The sequence below is a fragment of the Balaenoptera musculus genome, chromosome 5 (genome assembly GCF_009873245.2).
Source record: "Balaenoptera musculus isolate JJ_BM4_2016_0621 chromosome 5, mBalMus1.pri.v3, whole genome shotgun sequence".
NCBI classification, from domain to species: Eukaryota; Metazoa; Chordata; class Mammalia; order Artiodactyla; family Balaenopteridae; genus Balaenoptera; species Balaenoptera musculus.
In genome coordinates this window covers 73,552,054-73,573,755 of record NC_045789.1, presented here as the reverse complement: position 1 = coordinate 73,573,755, position 21,702 = coordinate 73,552,054, and the positions used below count along the sequence as shown (strand labels likewise).

Genomic DNA, 21,702 nt, shown 5'->3' with positions numbered 1-21,702 from the left:
GAGTATAGTTGATTTACAATGTTGTGTTAGTTTCAGGTGTACAGCAAAGTGAGTCAGTTACCCATATACATATATCCACTCTTTCCCAGATTCTTTTCCCATATAGGCCATTACAGAGTACTGAGTAGAGTTTCCTGTGCTATACATATACAGTAGGTCCTTCTTAGTTATCTATTTTATATATAGGGCTTTGTAATTGTAACACTTTCTCAGAAAACCAGATACTGGCAACTTAATCTCGTGCAACAGATCAGTAACTGGAGGGATGAATGGTTAGTGTCTGGGAGCTGAATGAAGTCTGCCCATCTGTGAATGGCTGGATGGACACTGCAAATTTGTAGGTCCTTTGAGAAACATTAAAAAGCAGCCTCAGTAGCCACACACTCAGAAAGACCAAGAAAGAGAGAACCATGAACTAAAGCCCATTTGCACTAAGGTGTATCATATTACATTGGCATGTGAATCAGACTGTTGGTTTTGGTTTATTGATTTTATTTTTAAATGCACAAAATATTACATAAGCTAAAGAAAAGACTTGCCTTACAATCTGGCTAACACAACAAGCCAGCCTGCTTTCACACCTGTCCACTTAGTGTTCAATAAACCATTTCTACATAGCCAGCATCTTAGTGTACACCATCCCGTTCTTTTCACCTCTGATTATTCTATGACACAGGAATCCTCATATGTCCTGCTTGCTATTGTGAGCTCACTGCTTGGCACATACACCCAATAAGTATTTGTTGAATGATGGTATAAAATTTTTCTGTGTTGCTACAGTATTTGAAATGACAGCTTTTACTTGTCACAAAATATACTAGAGCGTAGAATGTCATAATTTATTTATAAATGCTCTTTCTATTGTTGGATATCCTCATATTCTAACTTTTCACTGTTACAAATAATGTTAATTGATAATTATTATACATGTATAGGTATCTCCCTACTTTATGATTATTTTCTTGGGATAAATTCCCAGAATCCTTTTTTTTGGGGGGGGTTGTCAATATGAAGACCTAAATTGCTAATCCACAGTAGTATGTGAATAAAATACTTCATAAAAATTCTAAAATACAAGTTTTTTTCCTTGACTAGATAGCAAACGAGGCCTCAATACTGTTTAAATTTGCAACTTTCATTATTAGGTTGAATACTATACTGAGTCTGGTTGCTTATTATATTTCTTCTTACTTTTTGCCAACTTATATTTCCTATCTAGATAACGATTTCAATTTTTTGTCATATTTGGTGCAAATATTTCTATATTCTCTCTGCCTATTTGCGTGATGTGTCCTAGTTTTAAATTTTATATAATCAAACTCCATAGATCCTTGAGATTTTGATCTTGTTCTCCTCCAAATATTTATTAAGGTCTTTATTCTATTTGTATGTTTTTCAAAAACAATGTTTCAACATTTTCTTCTAGCCAGTTGAAATTTATTTTAGCACAGGCTGTGTCTTAGATATAAACTGTATTATTCCTGAAACTGCTAATCTGTGGTCCCAACATGATTTACTAAATAATCCTTTTATCCATGATTTTTGCCTCCTTTATCAAATATTAAATAGGCTTTATTTCAGGGCATCCTATTCTATTTTATGCTTTTCATCAATGTATATTTTGCAACAGATTCACGCTATTTTAATAACTTTTGCTTTCCATTTTACTTATATTTAATCCTTGCACACTGTTAATTTTCCAAAATATTCTTCTATTTTCTCAACTGTTTATTTTTGAAATTACAATGAAAAATTTAGTCAACTCTTGAGGAAAAAAAAAGATAATTTCCCTGATTATACTACATCATTACTTCTGAACAAGTGGTTCTGTTTTTCTAGGAATATTACATATTTGCCTATTTTTGTGAAACCTTAACACCTAAAGTTTTTATGTTTTCTTTATAATGGTCATATATATATTTCAGGTTTACCTGTAAGCATCCCACATGCCACCAGGAATGAGATCTCTTTTTCACTGTATTTTTCTACATTGCTATTGCTGAAAAGAGTGATGTCAATTTCAGAATATTTGTCTTGAATTCATCACTGAACCAACTTTTATTAATTCTAATTAATTAAGTATCTACTTCTAGTTATTAAGTAACATCAGCTCATTTTGGCTGGATGATTTTTGGCAACACCTTAAATTCTACCCCTCTGTATCTCGAAGTGGGATGTTCAGGGAAAATGTGGCACTCATCTCCAAGACAACTGAGAATGCTCTCTCTATGGAAAATCATGGGCTGGTAATTTAATTTTTTTCTCTGTGAAAAATTGAAAAAGTAAGTTAAAATAATCCAATCAATCTTGGAATAATGACGGTCTACTATTAGGAAAATAAAACATTTTAACAGGTTAATTTTAGGGTGAACTAGTAGATGGTTACCTCCTGACTTTACAACTGTTTATTTTCTAAGCAAGCACTCTAGGTAAGAAGAAACTGATATCAATTTATTAGGATATGCATTTATGTTAATTACCCTGACAAACCTAGTAAATGAAACACATTTATAATAAAATTCAATTTATCATACTTGATTATACCCTACTTGTCTTGGCTCTAAAGTGTTTAAATCCACAAGTACTATACAAGAGCATAAAAGAAACTTCTTTTGAAACAGTAAATTGAGCTTTTTTGTTTTTTATATCTTGCTCTGAAAAAGAGGTGACTATCACAGAAATAAGGAAAGCACAAAGTATTTTCCTCTATGTTACTTTCATGTCAAAGACCAGAGAGAGAGGGTAGTGAGTTTTCAAATATCCAGAAAAGGAGATGTCAATCTCTCTTCTGGGTACTGATTTAAAATAAACAAAGATGTAATTAATTCAGGATGAATCCTGTTCCCTGTGGGAATACAAGCTGACTATGAACATCACAAGGTAGAATCAGCGCATGGCCTTTAACTGGGAAATACTGGAGTGCAAATAAACTGAGTGTGGGTTACACCTCCGTTATACTAGCAATCTCAGAAAACAAAGTCCCCTGGGTAGAATGGCCTCGCCTCCGAAACTCTCTCACCAAGTTACGAAGGTTATTCACTTGTGGATGACTTGCGATTAAATGGTCTTCCAGAACTAAGGAAGAACTAACAATCATTGCTTACCTTTTGAAATTGAGGTCTGAAAAGCATATGAACCCTTGGATAACACTTGCTAAATTATGACTCAACTCACTGCCATGTTAGAGCTCCTATGAGAAAATTAACTTCTTGATGGAACTGATTTCCAGCTCATTAGAAGATGATATTTAGTTAGTAAGACATTAAAAAAAAATGAATTAGCAGTGTGTAAATGCGATTAGTCATGATATATGAATGTGAAGTAAATTATACAAATGTGAACTATCAGAATCTAATTTTTGTTTTACTTGGACAGTAGATGATTAAAGCAAAAAATTACAACACAAAACAGTCCATGGTTAAGTGAAATCTATGAAAACAGTACTCAAAATATACTATGAAAGGAACAAAAAGTTCTAAATATTACTTTAAGGTAATAGTCTTTCTAATATATTGCAAATTATTAAATGGAAGTGACTAACTGAAGATTCCATGTATGTTTACAACATTAATTACTAAATAGCTTTCATATCAGTGGAATCCTTGACCTTTGCTTATAGTATATATAAAAATTACATCTACTAGAGTTACCTCTATGCATTTCTTCTCCTGTAACAAAATAAAAATCAATGCATACCTTTTCCCAGTGCACAATTTCCCAAGCACCACTTCTCAGAACTGGAAAGAGAAAAGGTGACAGTTTTAAGAATATTTTTACTACTTATCAAAAGCCTACCTCTGATGAAATGATCATTTTAAATGAATAGCTTCAAATAAATTAACTGGTGGTAATTTTTATAGGTTTAAAAACCAATTATGACAGCAAAGATATATAAAATTACACATAGAAACAACCAATGAACATTTCAGATCTCAAAATAAAATACTATTTTATCTCACTGGCGTTGCCAAGGGCTTTCATCAGCACACAGAGGAATTACAGGGGTTGGCTGGAGAAGAAAGCCACAAAAATGCTTGACAAAGGGAGTAACAAGCTTAAAAAAATTTCAGAAGCCATAACAGTAGCAATGTTAAAAAAGAAAAAAAAAGATTTACAAGCACAGCAGGAATGGATTTCAAACTCGGTAGTAAAAATTTAACACATAAACCAGTAGATAAAAAAAATCTGTACCTTTAGCTTTAAAATAATGCAAAATAGCAAATGTTTCTATATTTGGTTTACTGAGAAGAAATAAAAGAAGAGGCTACAATTAAATTATGATTGAGGGGTTGATATTTCTCAGTGTTTTATTACTGCTTTGCAACAGTAAAGTTACTCAGTATACCTTTCTTTTATTCCTGCAGTGTGTCTGTGGCATAATACTGAATATGCCAGTAGACAGTAGCAGATAAAACAAAACAAAAAAGAGTAATGTGAAGTAGATAGCACAGCATGCAGTACTTAAAAGGATTAAGTCAAGGTCAGTCAACAAATTATCCTCACAGTAAATTCCATGAGGGCAAGCTAATATTTACTTTGTTTAACACAATATTCTCTGGAAACAGTACAGTACCTGGCACAAAGTAGCTACTGGGTAAATATTTGCAAGATGAATAATTTACAGGCACAAAAACATTAGATGCAGTTTCTTTTGATGTTAGAAGAGATGAAGGCTGAACCCTCTTCAGTAAATCACGATGATGATAATCCCCAAAATGTGCAATAGCAAATCTAACACTAATTACATACCAACAGGTCTGGAAACCAGTGTTACAATATAAATTATTTTAATCTAAATATAATCTCTTTGTGTTCCAAAATTCCCTGAAGCCAGGGGCTGTGTCTTATTCATTTCTTTATCTTTAGTACTTCACAGCACTCCTGGCCCACAAGACACTCCAGTGCTAGTTAAACAGATGAATAAATGCAACAAGGAATATCTTGCAGTGAATTTTGGTGAATCAACCTCATTAATTTAAATAATAATTCCAAGATGAGGAGCTAACACTAAAGTATTTCCAGTAACTATATGACTAAGTTAAAATTCCAATTTTGACAGTATTCATACAGCTAGGGGTGAAGGATCTGAGCACCAGGCATCTAAAACTGATCCCTATATTCTAATACACAAAACTCTAATGCCTGTAGAGTTCACCCAAACTGATGCCAGGAGTAAAACTGCTCCTGGATGTTGCTCCCGGAGTACAAGGGGTTCAGAGTGTGACACTTAAGAGTAAAAAAGCCCTTGGGGAAGTGACTTCCCTGGTGGCGCAATGGTTAAGAATCTGCCTGCCGATGGTGGGAACACGGGTTTGAGCCCTGGTCCGGGAAGATCCCACATGGCCCAGGGCAACTAAGCCCATGCACCACAACTACTGAGCCCGCGTGCCACAACTACTGAAGCCCGCGTGCCACAACTACTGAAGCCCGTGTGCCTAGAGCCCATGGTCCGCAACAAGAGAAGCCACTGCAATGAGAAGCCCGCGCAGCGCAACGAAGAGTAGCCCCCGCTCGCCGCAACTAGAGAAAGCCCACATGCAGCAACGAAGACCCAACTCGGCCAAAAATAAAAAAATTAAAAAAAAAAAAAGAACAAATGAGAGCATTTCGCCCTTTAATCACTTAACCCAGTGATTACAATATTAAGTACTCAGCAAGGAGTGCTGGCAAAGTGCTGTTCAAATCTGCATAACTGACTGATGGGGCTAAAATTTGCATAAATTTAAATTAGAAAAAAATATCCTGTTCAATAGTATCTGGAGCTCTTTATTGCCGTTTATTTTCTTCTAATCCCACCTCATACGAGTAAACATTCCCACATTGCAATACTTGGGTTTTTAAAAATCAGTTTCCAATATTTCTAAAATCAAGAGGTTTGACATGAAAATGAAGACTTCAGGCTTATCAGGGGAGCTCAGTCAATTACCGCACTGTGACGTGCGGCTTGGACAGCAGTGGCCACCTCTTTCGATGGGGCTCACCACTCCATCACCACGCTTGTTTGTGGTTTCCTGCTGCTTTATAGGCAGCCTACTTCCCTGTCCTGTATTTAGGACACCTGCCTGGCTCACACTCATGAGGTGTTCCTTCGTTAATTGAAGTATAACTTACAACAAAGTGTATAGACCTTACGTATTCCGATCAATGAGTTTTTTAAAAACTGTAAACACCTGTGAATTCACCACTCAGGACAAGATGCAGAACTCCAAAAAGACTCCTCATACCACTTTACGGTCCATTATCCTATCCCCAGAGACAAATATAAATTATTCACCGTAAGTTAGTTTTGCATATCATATGCCCTGAATCATACAGTATTTTTGTATTAAGGTTTCAATCAACATATCTGAGATTCTGTTTAAAAAAAATCTTTCTTTCCCCCGTTAAACTGACATGGTGCTATGGTGGACCGATTTCTGGATTCTGTATTTATTCCACTGATCAATTTACACATTTTCACACCAATACATACCACCTTGATCATTTTAACTTTATGGTAAGTCTTGAAATTAGGTAGTCTTCCCACATTGTTCTCTTTCAATACTGTTTGGGCTATGTTGAATTCTTTGCATTTCCATATAAATTTTAGAATTGAATTGTCAATTCTAAAAAAAACTCCAAACTCTCCTGGGACTTCGATTTGGGGCTCAAGTGTTTCAATTTATGGGCAAGCTACACCTTTCCATTTATTCATGTCTTCATAAATTTTCTCCAATAGGTTTTAGAGTTTACAGTGTATGGGTCTTTCATTATTTCTTGACATTGGATGACTTTTTTCTTATAAGTTGTATTTTTTACTCCATTTTCCAGTTAGTCACCGGTAGTATATAGAAACGCGTTAAACTTTCGTACACTGACCTTGCCATCATGTAATTTTGTAAAATTCACTTATTAGTTCCAGTAGGGTTTTTTGTTGCGGGGGGGGAGTAGCAATACTTTCTAAGAAAAAAATTTTGGCTTGTTAACAATGCTGTATTATGGTTTTTGGCAGTTTTATTATGCTCATATGCCTCACTGTTCATCTCTCTATTTTTAAGCTCTTCTGCAAAAAAAAAAAAAAATCTTTGGAAATCATGAATAATTTTTACTACTAAAAATATCCTGTTGATTTTGTGCTCTAAGCATATGAAATTACACCTTGTTTTATCTCCTCCACCATGACCAACACCGGCATCCCTACTTCAAGCAACCGTCATCTCCCAACTGGAGGTCTGAATTAGCCTCACCACTAGCTTCCTACATTCACTCTTGATCTCTTTCAAATTTAGTTTCTACAGTATAGCTATAATGACAAAGTACAATGATTTTACATACAGTACAATTATGGATTATTACGTATCAATTCATATATCCTTATACACATACATACATATACAACATTAAGTGACTTCTTGCTTAAAACTCTTCGACTGGCTCCCCTTGGCTCATAAGTCCAAACACCCCGAAGCCCTCTGATGAAGCAGCACCTGCCTAATCTCCGTCACCACTTCTGACCACCCCCTCTGCCCCTTCTCCAGGCCCGCCGTGCTGAAAGCAACACGCTCTTTCCTGCCTCAAACCCTTTGCACATGTTTCCACGACTGCAACACACTTTCCCTCCATCCTCACCTAGATCTCAGCTTTAACACCACTTTCTCAGGGGATATTTTTTTTGACACCTACACCTTTACCACTACCCTCAAGTCTAAATGAGCTTCCTGCACTTCTCCTTCAGAGCACTTATGACAGTTTTACTATATATTTAGTTGAGAGAGGATTTATGTAAGGCTTTCTCCTTCCCCAGACTCCAAAATCTTTGACCACAGGAATATTCTCTATTCTGTTCTCCGCTGTATTCCCAGTGTTTCCATGCAGCAACACAAAGGTGCTCAGTCGATACTTGCTGGATGGAAAGTGGATCCACTGATGTTCCTATGTGTTTGGGGCCATATGAAGCCATAGTAGTAGTTACATAGATTTACTAAAGATACAACCCTGTTCCCTAACAGATCTCATGTTAAAAACAGTATATACACAATGTTTAAAAAATAGCTATACAGGAAAACACTCTGGCATTTCCTCAAAAAGTTAAGCACAGAGCTATCATGATACAGAAATTCCACACCTAAGTATATATCCAAGAGAACTGAAAGCATAATGTTCACACAAAAACTTGTGCACAAATGTTCACTGTATCATTGTTCATAATAGGCAGAAAGTGGAAACAACCCAAATGTCCATCCACCAATGAATGGTTAAACAATAGGGGTAAAGCCATACAATGAAATATTACTCAGTCATAAAAAAGGAATGAAATGCTGATACATGTGACAACATGGATGAATCTTGAAGATAAGCCAGTCATAAAAGGCTACATGTTGTATGATCTCCTTTATATAAAATGCCCAGAACAGACAAATCCATAGAGATAGAATGTAGATTAGTGGTTGTCAGGGGCTCATGAAAGAGGGCAATGGGGATTGACTGCTTATACGTCTGGGGTTTCTTGTGGGGGTGATGAAAGGATTCTAGAACCAGATAGTGGTGTTGGGTGCATAACGCTGTGAATATTCTAAAAAACACTGAACTGTATACTTGAAAATAATGAATTTTATGGTATGTGAATTATAACTCCAAAAAAAAAAAAAAACAGCTACATAAAATGATGCCAATGGACTATTTAAACATTTGCTTAAAATAGCCTTCTCAGTTTCATAAGTTCCTAAAATGTTTCCAATGTGAGCAGCTGGAAATGGTTACACAACCATTAGATGCACTAATGTTCTTGTGTGTTTGGGACATGAATGTCCTCTGATGTCAGCTCTGGGCCACCCCTTCCAGCTCTGTAATCTAAACTAGCCCTCCTTGAAATGCTGCCACTTGGAAGAGACTGGTCAGTTCACATCTGAAAATAGCCCTGAACCACTCTCCTGGGTTCCCCTTACAGGATGGAAGCGTCACAGCAGGCTTCCCAAACTCAGCTGACCAGACCACACCAGGGGGTCTGCTCCACCAGGGAGGTTGGAAGCCTGGCCACTTTCACTGAAACCTGGAAAACCATCTGAATCTGCTTCACTTGTCCATCCTCCCCACCTGCTCGTTCCCCTCAACCTCGCTCGGATGGTTTCTCCATGCACATTCGAACCTACCTACGTCCCTCCCCTACCTGACACTTCTGCACCACCCTCCCTCTGTAAACTAGCCTGTCCTCCTACCATCTCTTAGGGGATGCCTGCCTCCACCCAGACAGTACATCCTCCTACTCTCTCCTCCCCTACGCTCCAGCCAATGGTTTCCTCCATTCATCACTGAAGACATACACTGGAAACTATGGCTTACTGCAAAAACTGATATGTCTGAGAAACTTTTAAATACATTTTCAGTTAACAATGTTTTCTATCAAACTGCAGAATCAATGTATTATTGTCCAAGTCAACTGGAGTTAGATAAAGGAAAAGCTGAGATTCTTTCCTCCTCTCATGCCACTTTCTCAAGGTAAGGAATGCTGGTGCATCCTCACATACTTTTCTCTAGACAGGCATGCACATATGCATGTTTGTTTTCTTTCTTTTTAAAAATTTATTTCTCTGCAACTTGGTTTTCCACTTAACGTGTACTTCCAGGACAAAGCACAGAGACAACCCGTTTTTTGAGAAATAATCCCTTGTATGGATGTGTCCATTACAAATGGGTCAGATAACTGAACAGACTCACAAGACTCCACAGGGTGTATTCAAGAAAAGTTTTAATCAAACTAGAGGATATGGTACACTGGGAAAATAAAAGCCCAGGCAAGCATCAGGGGTCTGAGAAACTCCTAGGCACAGCCCTCCAGGGTCCCTTCTCGTTCACCTCGGACAGGGATTTTGAACCTCCATGATATGGAGGATAAATCTTAATTTCAGGAAAGCCTCGGAAAATGTTTCCAGGGGATCTTTTATACCCCCCAGTCAATTAGACAAACCAGATTATGTTACAAATTAAACCAGGTAAGCCATCAATCTACATACATCCTTAAACTAAGCAGAGGAGCTAATTTTGGGTGCTTCAGGGGAGTTTCAAACCCTGCAGAGAGCATTAATTCAACAGCAGTCCATCTCGTCCTTCTCTTGGCCAAGGTTCAGCATCACAGTTCCAGGTGTCTCTGAGATCAGCACAGAGGTAGTCCAGTCCAGCTGTGAAACAACTCTGATTTACACAACAGTTATATCATAATGTATTCACCATCCTCCTCTCAATGCAAATTGTGACTTCTAATTTTTTCTACCACCTCAAATAACACTGAAATGTATTTACGTAATTGTACTCTATAGGAGAGGAGTCCCAAAGGAGCACTGCTGGCTCTAGGGTATTTGTGCTTGTACCTTTACCAGATACTACCAGATTACTTCCATACGGCAATCTACACTGTCACTAGCAATATATAAAGTTCCACTGACTATAAACTTAGACAAGCACAAACTGTTATCAGTCGCTTGAATTTTGTCAATCTGATGGGTACTTGGTACTTATTCTGAGAGCTACAGTGGCCTAGATTAATCCAAGTGTAAATTACCTTTATGTCCTATACTGAATTAGAATTCTAACTAAGAGTAACATACTTTTGGATGTAGTACAGAACCTTGCCACTCAACAGGTGGTCCAGAGACCTGCATCAGCATCACCTGGAGGCTTCTTAGAACTGAGGATGTTTCTATCCCTTCTACCTTCCACACCCAATTTCATTTGTGTTTGATCTACAAAACCGTAACACAGAAATAAAAGCTAGAAGTGCATAGCTTCTTCAAACTTGAGGCTAGACCTATCTTAGGATATAGAGAACAATACAGAATTCTGGTGAAGTTAAAACTCAGCTCATGACATATAAAAGGTTTCTGGGGACTTCCCTTGTGGCGCGGTGGTTAAGAATCCGTCTGCCATTGCAGGGGACACGGGTTCGATCCCTGGTCCGGGAAGATCCCACATGCCGCGGAGCAACTAAGCCTGTGAGCCACAATGACTGAGCCTGTGCTCTAGAGCCCAGGAGCCACAACGACCGAAGCCCACGTGCCACAACTATTGAGGCCCACGTGCCTAGAGCCCGTGCGCTGCAACAAGAGAAGCCACTGCAATGACAAGCCCGTGCACCGCAACGAAGAGTAGCCCCCGCTCGTTGCAACAAGAGAAAGCCTGCATGCAGCAACGAAGACCCAATGCAGCCAAAAATAAAATTAAAAAAAAAAAAAAAGGTTTCTGTACAAATCAAGGCTTGGATAAAAGTCAGTCACAATTCATTGTTGTCTTTACTTCTGAACTGGTTCCTAAACATCCAACCATAGAACAATTAAAATAAACCATATCACATGTATTATGCTGGTGACTGAAATAGAAACCTAGTTATTTTTAATCACTGACCTCCTCTAACCCAGCTCTAACCAGGTTTAGAGGAAACAAGAAATGACGCTGGGTCCTTTGCTGAACTTTTAGCTTTCTTGGGCCCAAGTACACTTACTTCACAACTCTAGAGAAGGTGAGCCATGGAGGAGATGATCAGTGATGCCTGGTGAAGGGGACTGAGAACAAGCTAGGAAAGAATTATGTCAATGGCCTGTCTTAGGATGCTTTAACAGCTCTTTCTTTTAAATGCAAATCTCCTCCACCTCTCAGCAGCTCCCCAAACACACCTGCTATAATTTCCACACTGGCTAATTAGTCTGACAGTATGCATGGGAGAGCTCAGATTATAAACAAATACCTCAAATGTCACCTGTTCTTACTGAGCAGGATGCTACTTAACAGCTTTGTTGTAATGGATTTTCTGTTGAAATAAAAACAGTCTGTTAGAGTCCCTTGGGAATTCCCTAATCAAAGGCTCTGGAGAAACTGTTAGTCTCTCAGGACTCAATCAAATGTCGTACACCTAGAGGTGCTGGCTGAGGGTCTCACACTGGCTTCTCTGAGAGAAGCCATCACCACGGCGATCTAACCGGTCTACCATTAAGGACGTTACAGAAAGAGTCACTGGAGAGTGTGGGGTGTCGTTCCTGGGCAATCAAGCCACTTCTTGAAATAGGTTAACAAAAGGCAAATTATCGGAAAGGATAATGGGCACTACCCTTGTCACAGGAGATAGAGAAACCACAGCAAAGGCAGCATGCTGCAATCCCTAAGTGGCAGGAAGCACTGAAGAGGAGCTTTAGTGCACTGAGAAGGCTAAGAGAACCGCTGAGACTACGGTTTTGAACTGGGCAGAGAAGGAAAACCAGCATACCCATATTAAAGCATCAATTCATTCACCATGTAGACCCTTACAAAGACAACTTGAAGGCAAAAAACCTCTTGTGGCACAAACTGACACTGCACAAAAGTCTCCTTCCTGAACCTGCCTATAAAGGTCAAATTAAGCAACAATCTGCTTGGGATCCTCTGACACAAAAGACAAAGGGAACCTCCTGAGTTCCACTCCCGACCGTATTCTCTACAGAGATTTCTCAGTGAATCGACACCACTTCTTCCAGCTCACTTTAAATCTTTTAACAAGGGTCCTCACCAGCAGCGCCAGCATCACTGAGAATTTCTTTAGAATGAAATTCTGGGGTCCCCTGAGAGGCCTACAGAAGCTCTAGGGGTGAGTTTCAGCAAGCTGTTTGAGAACCAGTGACTTATTTTAAAAAAAAATATGGGTGAGATGATGTGATCAGAGCACAAGGGGCAGCAACCTCCTTCGCTCAGAATGGTTTTATTTTCCCCCCAATGCTGCTCAGAGTCATGAATCATTTGCTTTTTCCTTTATGTAATTGAGAAATTCCTTGAAAGAAAAATCTCCTTGCATCGCCTCACCAGTCATTCCACCCTTCCCTGCAGCTAGGCTTCAGTTCTCCCAGCCCCACGTCTGCTCTCCAGTTTAGACCTGGAACTCCAGTTAAGAACTGTGACTTTTTTTTTTTTTTTTTTAAATTGAAGGAGATGTGATTTACAATATTGCATTAGTTTCAGGTGTACAGCATAGTGATTCAGATTTTTTGCAGATTTTATTCCATTACAGATTATTACAAGATACTGACGATAATTCCCTGTGCTATATGCTAAATTCTTGTTGCTTATCTATTTTATGACTTCTTACATGCTGGATTTAGTGGGTATCACAGCCCCGGTCCTCTATTAATTCAGCATTTGGTGTTTGATGGGGCTTCCCCTCCTTTGCCAAGTCCAGTTGGATCTGTTCACTGTGTATTCTCCTTTGCCTTCTCATTGCCACCACCCTATTCCCCTTCCCTAAGTTATCAAAAGTCAGTCTCCCTTTGTGCCTCACCCCACCCCTCCCCATACAGCTGTCACATTCTTTGTTAAAAAGTATGACTGGGAACCTAGCCACACCCTTCAGTAATTCTCTCCAAGTTCTTCACCTTGGTTTTCAAAGCCTCCAAATTATGACCCTAACTTGCCTTCCCGTCCCTGTCCCCACTGCTCTCTGCCACGTATCCTATGCTGTAGCCAAAACGGACTGCATTCAGCCCTCCGTATCCACGGGTCCTGCATCCACCACTCCTATGCCATTTTGTATAAAGGAATCAGATTTTGGTATCGGCGGGGGTTCTGGAACCAATCCCCCATGGATACCAAGGGACGTCTGTGTTTGCTCTTCCCAGAATATAACTCACACCTTCCCATTTCCTCCTGGATCATCCCTGCACCCACGCCCACAGCTCCGCTTACTCAAGGTCCACTCGTCTTTGTGATCCTTGCTTGTGACATTTCTGAATCCCCACCTCTCTCATTTGGCCTTTATTAGTTTTTCTATCTCGTATCATAGTATCAGTGAGCATCTTTTCTTCCCTACCAGATTCTAATTTCCTATAGGGCAAGCAAGAAGCCTGGTTTCTTTCTGCATTTTCTGCATTGGGTCTTACACAAGGCAGATGTTCAGCAAGACTTACTGAAGTGAAACAATAAACGTTCTAACTTGGAGTCACACCTGTTTTTCTCCTTTCACTTTATCTATGGCCCTCAATTTCCTCAGTGGATTTTGTTTCTTGGTGTGCTTTTATTTATGGGACAAATGAAAGATAATCTGCGGTTGTATTTCCCCACAAATAAATACCTCCTCTTCATCCAGAGCTGTTGCTAAAAATGTCTAACCAGTTCAGTTCATAAAATTGTACGATTCTAAAATTTTAATTTGAGGATATTAACAATCTTAGAGGTGTCTGAAAACATTCTGTAGCACATATGTGCTCAATTTTTAAGTCCAATTTTTATGCTCATGGAAACAATACTTTCTAAGAACTATTTATAGGTAACTGATGTACACGTGGCAGAGTACAGGTCCAGGCTTATGGATGGATCAGATGTGCAGACACCTCCAGGGAAACAAAAAAGCTGCACACTGGCTTTTTCAGTAAGCCAGGAAAGTGGTGCTATTTTAAGTCCCTTAGCATGAAATGAACTCAACCAGATGGATTCAGCCTTGTTAGTAGGTCATTTCAGGCTTAACAACCTAAAACAAATTCAACCCACACCAACTCAACATCTTCTTCATAAAGGACTTTAAAGGTGAAATAGCTTGCAGTCAGAGATAAGCAACTATGTGCCCTGCAGGGAAGTAGCCTTGTTAGGGGTTATCAGCGGTCACCAACTCAACTCCACTTCTTAAGAGGCTGATGTAGCTCTGGGAAAAGACGAATCAGGTGGAGATGAGATCTATTATTTTTAGCTCTGTGCCTAGTTAAAAAGAATTTCATGTTATCTTTTTCTAAATTAAATTAAAACAGAGCAAAACTGCTTTATTAAAGACTTATTCTACTGCTTTATTAAAGACTTATTCTAATCTAATACCTACTAACAAAACAAGGTATGAAACAATCTAACGGTACTAATGTGGCCCTCGTTCAACGGCAGCAGCCAGTCAGGTGGCTGATGGGCTGCCAGATGTCACAGGTGTCTCCCAGACATTCTCAGCTACAGAATGTATGTACACCATCCTTCAGGGAATATATCCAAACCTGGGATTTTAAAACAGCAAATCTACTTCATTAAGAGGCATCTTTAATTTTAATTTTTTAGATCCCAAATATCTTTCTTTAGTCTGCACCTGAACCCCATCCTTTCCCAGGCCTCCATATTGTGACTTTATGTGAAACTGTCATTCCACTTGAAATACTAGCCATAGCAGTTTTCCACAAAAAATAAAAGCATAAGTTTACAATTTAAAAAGAGAACTAGCTCAATCACTACAACAAATTCATATGGGGATTGGCTTCAATATACATATTATAATGATAATTACAAATGCATAATTAACAAGTTTCTGCAGAGCTAAGTTTGGCCAAGAAAACCCAATTTAGGACACAGAGTGAGAGACTGCCTCCCGTGTGTATGTAGACACGTGGAGGGAGGGTATGTCAAATATTGTGAGCTCAAATATTGAGGAAGAAATCAGAGAAAATAAGGTAAATTTAGATGCCAGGAAAACCTGGGGGTCCTGAATACGGCAGTGTTCTGGGCTTTTGGGCAGTGGAAGTGATAAGTGGACACAGTGCTGTGTTCATAGGATGCAGAGCAGAGTAAAATGATGATATGATGACTTCAACAGAGTCAGTAAAGAGGAGGCAAGAACTTCTACCATGTTAGTTTTTTTTTTTTTTTTTTTTTATCTTTATCAGCGCCTGCGAAACAGTCTGGGACACAGTGTTTTGGAAATACTGCTTTTCTCTTGCTCACACCCTAGATAATGAACTTTCAAGGAGGCTCCTTTCATTTCTAGTCTCTTCCTGCTTCCTATCTGTGCTGAAGTATCTATACAGAGAGTGGTTCGGTCACTCACATAGAGCACCTGCTAAGGACGGGCCCCTGGGCTAGAGCTGTGAGGACACAAAGATTAGGAAGACCTGCCCTCTGCAGAATCCAGAATTTAACCCCTGATCAAGTTCATTAATTGGTGAAAATGAGGCATCAGACAGGTACCAGTCCACTGAAAATGTTGTAAGTGAAATCATGAATTTGTATTTCTGAAGTCACTAGGGAGTGACAGAGAAAAATGTCACTCTTTAGTGCCTCAATGCAAAATAAGGAGAGAAAATATTCATTTTTCTAAGAATATAGAAGGATTAATATTTGAATCTGAGGGAAAGACGTCCTCATATATTACATGGTCTTGATAAACATTTAGAAAATGAAATTTAAGTAAAATACTAAAAATATCTGTCATAGATTAATTGCCTGTCAAAAATAACCCCCTTCCCACTCCTACACCACTTCCTGCCTCAACTCAGGAAAGCAAATTGAATTTCAGTCTGGCCTACCGACAGATGGCTTTCATATAAAGTATCAGTAATTTGAGTTATCTGACAGCAAATAGTATCCTACTCAAATATTTGTTATCACCTATCAACTGCAAAATCAAAAAGACGACCAAATACTCAAACTAGGCAAAGAAAAAAAAAAAAGAACGATTTGATTCTCTAAGAAAACAATCAAGTAGCAAACTAAAGACCATAATTTCTTGAACATGGGCTTTCCAACTATTCTGACTTAAAATGATTTTTATATGTAAGCCTTAATATTTTATTTTTGACATGAGTTTTCTATACTATAGAAGACTTTCCTCTCACTTTTTAACCACAGAGCTAATCCTGTTAATCCAGAATGAAGTGGTGAACCAAGAATGATAACCAAGAAAGAATCTTTTCTCTGAATAGTGGGCAAAAAGGGAGTATCTCTGGAAGTAGGCAAGTACCTGGAAAATCAGAGAACCCATCCATACCGGGTATGGTAGCTTACATCAGCACGGCTCTGACGGCTACTCTTCAACTGTACAATGCTGACTTCTTGTGCCAAGGCTTGAAAATAAGTAATTGCTAGTCCCTGAGGATAGGAGCCCTCTGCCACAAGACACATTACGTATTGGAAAAAACAGTTACATATTTTTGGTTCAAAAGCTGTTACTGAACATTCTGAGCAACATGGCAACAAATGCGAAAACTGCACCAGTTGCCAAAAATACCAGTACCTGAAACATTTTTGCTTTTTTTTTTTCCCCCTTTCAATACCTATGGCTGTCCCTTCCCACCTAAACCCCTAGAGTAGCTTAGTCCTCAGGCTTCTAAGAGCCCCCTATTCCGTGTCATTCTGCTCTCCGACTTTAATCTGCATATTTATCTTATCTCTTTTCGGCTTGTAAACCTTCAACAGCTACTCAGCATACGTAAGAAAAGCTGGAACCTCCTGGCTTGGCATTCAAGGCCCTGTAAAATTTGACCCCGGCCTACCTTTCTGATCATGTCTTTGCTTCCCTTTGCCAGGAATCTCCTTTCCCCATCTGGCACTCTAGTGGTTCCACAAAGCCATCCAACAGCCGTCTTCATCTCTGCTCAGGAAAAGCTCTCTTCATCCTTCCTCACTCGGCACACAGGCAATGTCTTGCCCAGGTGCCTCTGCTCATCCACACTTTTCCCGAAATTCAAGATCTAGCTCAAGTTACCCCACAATTCTCTCTCCTGCTTTTGAATTCGTAGAGCATTTGACACAGGAACCAGCATTTGCCACAAAAATCTACAGACACTGAGATCACGTAATCCAAATCCTTCATTTTCCACACAAGATCATTTTTCACCTTTATAGAGTTCCCATCTTATACTTTTGCATATGTCCCGCAATAAGTATAATCTCAGTAAATATTTAATTTACTAGGTGATACTTTAATAAATGTACCTTCTTCAAATGCATCAAAGATCAGCAGATAATCCCTTTGGTAGAAGGTGGTAAGAAGAGAAGCAGGGCATTTTGACAGAGTCCCATAAAAGTCAGAGCCGTATAAAAATACTGTTTTTAATTACCAGCTAATTTTGGCAGACATGGCTGATCCTCATCACATCAGGGAACTTCAGAGAGAGATGAGATTCTCAGAGTGGGAAAGCTCAGGGATGGGGTAAGATGTCTGTTTCACATGTTCCTGGGTTTTTTTTTTTTTTTAAATTGAGAGCACAACAGTCTATTTGCTTGTGTTGAAGGTCATTTGGGTTTCAACTCCATCAAAATGAGACCCACAACAAAAGAGCCACATCAACATGCCATGTGCTTCCCAGAAGCTGGCCTGGTTTTAACTGTTGTATTTATTTCTGGAGTATATATCTTCTGCAAGTACAGGATAATTCAAAGTGCTTCCAATATGCCTTTTACTCAAGTAACATCACATCTGATTATTTTCTATAAATCGTACCTAGAGTACATCTATAGATCACACACACAAAGACATTTTGTAGCACTTAACACTGTCAAAACAACTGCAGATGTTATGGACAGTACTTGTGAGTACATTGCTATGAGGCATTTAAAATGTATTAAAAATGTTACTTTTCAAAACTATCAATATTACCCCTGGTAAATCACTCTAATGTGAATTTAAGTATCATGCTAATAAATGCTACAAAGGAAGAATCTATCCTGGAACAAAAACTTAAGAGATACACAGTGTTCTCAGTTGAATTATATTTAATTGAAGTGATTTGTATGTATTACTATGAGTGTATTTGACAGATACGAGAAACAAAATGTAAAATTCTTACCTTGGGTCTGTTTCTTGTTCACTGCATTATCAGCTTTATGTCGTTTCTAAAATTTAAAAGCAAAAACAAAAACTGTGAAAAAGTGGATGAGATTAACAAAACAAGATAGCACCTACTACAAAAGAGAGATTTTAAAAACTTATGTTTCTCAAAGATTTTATCCTTTCACACCCATATCAATTTTATAAGTACGCCCAGGGTGTGGTGATGGGAATAATCAGGGTATGCAGGAATTTTAAAATCGAAAGTGCAATCCACAGCATCTTTATATGCTACTCCTGTTCTGGGAGTACAGGGGTGTGGTCCTCGGAAGGATCTTACATTATCATACAGGTACGATTAAAGTTTTAATGTACTAGAAAAGATGGAGCTGAAAGGCTGATTTAGACTTTTGTTTAAATAACTTACTTAAAAAAGAAGATTGCCCATGAGAATTACCTATAATAACTACCATTTAATAATGGTACTGAAATATTTTCAGTTTCTTATGAAATTCATTATCTAATTAGCTGAGTACGTCCTCTATAATTTAATGACGTGCCGATGTCTGTCAATGACGGGAACCAAATATGTCTACCGTTTGCACAAAGCTGCTTCTCCCCACTGTTCCCCTACAGCCCCCTCTCCCACTACCGCAAGTCACTGAGTCTCATTTTCCCTCCTCCCAAAGCAAGAAAAAATTAAACGGTAAACAAATGAGTTAGTCTAAGTCTAGGTGGGTGAGTTTGAAAAGCTACAGAAGCCAAGATTTTATAGCAGTAAGAAAGAGAATGGGAAGGTCAGAGGAAAGGTGAGAATTTGAGTGGCCAGGGGAGGCTATCTTCTCTACGGTTCAACTAGAGGTTTTTCCATGGCTTCTGTCTAAACTTACAGCATCGAGCATAACACATCAGCCTCTGCTGACGCAGAAGAAATGTGTTGGGTGTAACTGACTCTGAGCTCAAAGATTCTATCATATAAAGCCCAGGGTCAGGTTTAGCTGCACATACCTGACCACAAGGTGGGTTGACATGAGTGTAATAAAATGAGTTCCTAAGTTCCCCGTTTGAGAAGAAACATGGTTTTTAGAATCACAGGCATAAATGAAAACACTTTTCCAGAGAAAAGCCTGGGCTTGTAGATAAGCACTCCAAGACACAGCAGCGCTGACGAGGAGTGGCATGATAGCTGGCACTGTGAGCTCAGTTCATCCGAACAGTCAGCCACTGAACTGCACAAAATGCAAATAAGGCATTCAGAACGCCTCTGTGGAAGGCTTGTTGAAAATGATTCCTGCCACATCCATATGCAGGAACACACCACAATTCCTTCTCAATAAAACACTCACTAATAAAAGTGTAACAATGCAGACTTTTAATAGTCAAATTATTGCTTCCAAAAGTAAGCACATGATTTGCCAGCAAAGGTTCTTAAATAAATTTTTAAAGTTCTGTTAAATTTGCAGCATCAGTGGAGAATATTTTATGATTGGTAAAACTCTAAAATACTTACTCTTTTTTTGCTGTTAATAAAGATCTTAAGAAAATTAGGAAGTAACCCAAAATAAATTTTGGCCCAAAATAAATTTGGTCCAAGGCAAATTTAGATATCTGAAGGCAGTGCAAATATTTCCAGAACAACGCACATCTATGACAGACAATGGTTACACTTCCAACTGAAGGAGACAAATAAAAGCTAATTAATGAAACCCTCCACTTAAACTGGAAATTTAATCTTAGTGAAACTTAAGGAGATCCTGAACATTTCTTTCCATCTGCAGAGAATTCTTATATAGGAGCCTCTCCTTCCTCAACCTTCCCACCACAGAATAAATTAGGTTACTTGTCAAGAAACAATTGTTTTGAATATACATAAGGATCCAACCCAGATAGGTACATTCTAATCTTATCATTACATTGTATCCGAAAGAGATCCTATTTCTTCTAAAACTAATAGTTCAGAAGAAATTAATATAGTTATTCTCTGAGTTCAAATACTTCTACTGTCCTGTAATCAGAGTTCATTTAATATCACTGAGAGCTAGTGAATTATTTAATATTATCAATATTTGATTGACAGTGGTCCAATAAACTCTACTGTATAAATAGTGCCATGAACTTTATGGTTCTTAAGCATGTGGTACTGACCACCCCTTCCTACTGGAAACCCTTCCCTCCCTAGACATATCTTAAGACATCACTACCCAGGTGTTCTACCTGCACCATGGCCCCTTCTTTATCTCTCTGAGATGGATTTCCTCAAGGCTTACTCCTTGCCCTCTCCACTTCTCACTCTCCACTCTCATAGTTCATTCATAACTGCAATTTCAATGATAACTGTTATCTAAATATATACCAGCCAAGACTCTCATCTGAGCTCCAGACTATTATATCCAGTTGCCTCCCTGACAGCTCCCTCTGGCAGTCTCAAAGGCATCTCACACTATGTCCAAAAGGCAGTCTCTGACTGCCTAAAGTCTTTGACTTTAACCCCCAAGACTAGGTACTTGTCTCAGAATGGAACCACATACCATCCACTTGCACAAACCAGCAACTTGAGAGTCGTAAGTACCTTCTTTCCCTTTCGCTCTCATCCAGTGTATTTCTTCATTCAATAAATGTTAACAAAATACTGTGTCAGGCCCTGTTACTATTGCTGATACAGCAATGAACAAGAGACAAAAACTCTTGCTCTCGTGGAACTTACATTCTAGTTGTTGGAGATAAAACATTAATAAAATGAGTAGGATATACAGCATTTCAGATGGTGGTAAGTCTTGTCAATTTTACTCCTAAATATATATTGAATTCATTTTTCCATATTTCTTTATCTTTACAATACCACTTAGTTTAAGGCATCTTTATGTTTTCATACCAACTATTACCAAAATCCTCTCTTTCCTTGCAATCCATTTTCTATATTTTAGTCAAAAAGATCTTTGAATGATGACCACACAGTTAACATTTATTCGGCACTAATTATATACTAAGCACTGCTCTAAGGACTTTAGTGCATCATTTAATTCTCATAATAGCTGGTGTGGTTACCCGAGTAACGTCCGTCCCCTGTACTAGACTGCAAGCTCGATCATAACTACTTTTACTCACTGGCATATTCCCAGGATTTGGTCTCTGAACACTGTAGACTTTAAATAAGTATTTGTTTTATAATGATTAAAGTTTATCAGTGTTTAAGTGAACAA

The 21,702-nt window shown here is 38.5% G+C and overlaps 1 protein-coding gene across 5 annotated transcripts in view; it reads right to left on the bottom strand.

Moving 5' to 3' along the window:
• The window catches only part of ATP8A1 (ATPase phospholipid transporting 8A1), a 236,182-nt gene that overhangs the window by 173,956 nt on the left and 40,524 nt on the right, over window positions 1–21,702 (bottom strand). For all 5 annotated transcript variants that reach the window (XM_036852631.1, XM_036852633.1, XM_036852630.1 and 2 more), the window contains 2 exons: window positions 18,522–18,567; window positions 3,697–3,737 (listed from right to left, as the gene is read on the bottom strand). In XM_036852631.1, the coding sequence (XP_036708526.1) occupies window positions 3,697–3,737; window positions 18,522–18,567 (87 nt within the window). The remainder of the gene's footprint in view (window positions 1–3,696; window positions 3,738–18,521; window positions 18,568–21,702) is intronic.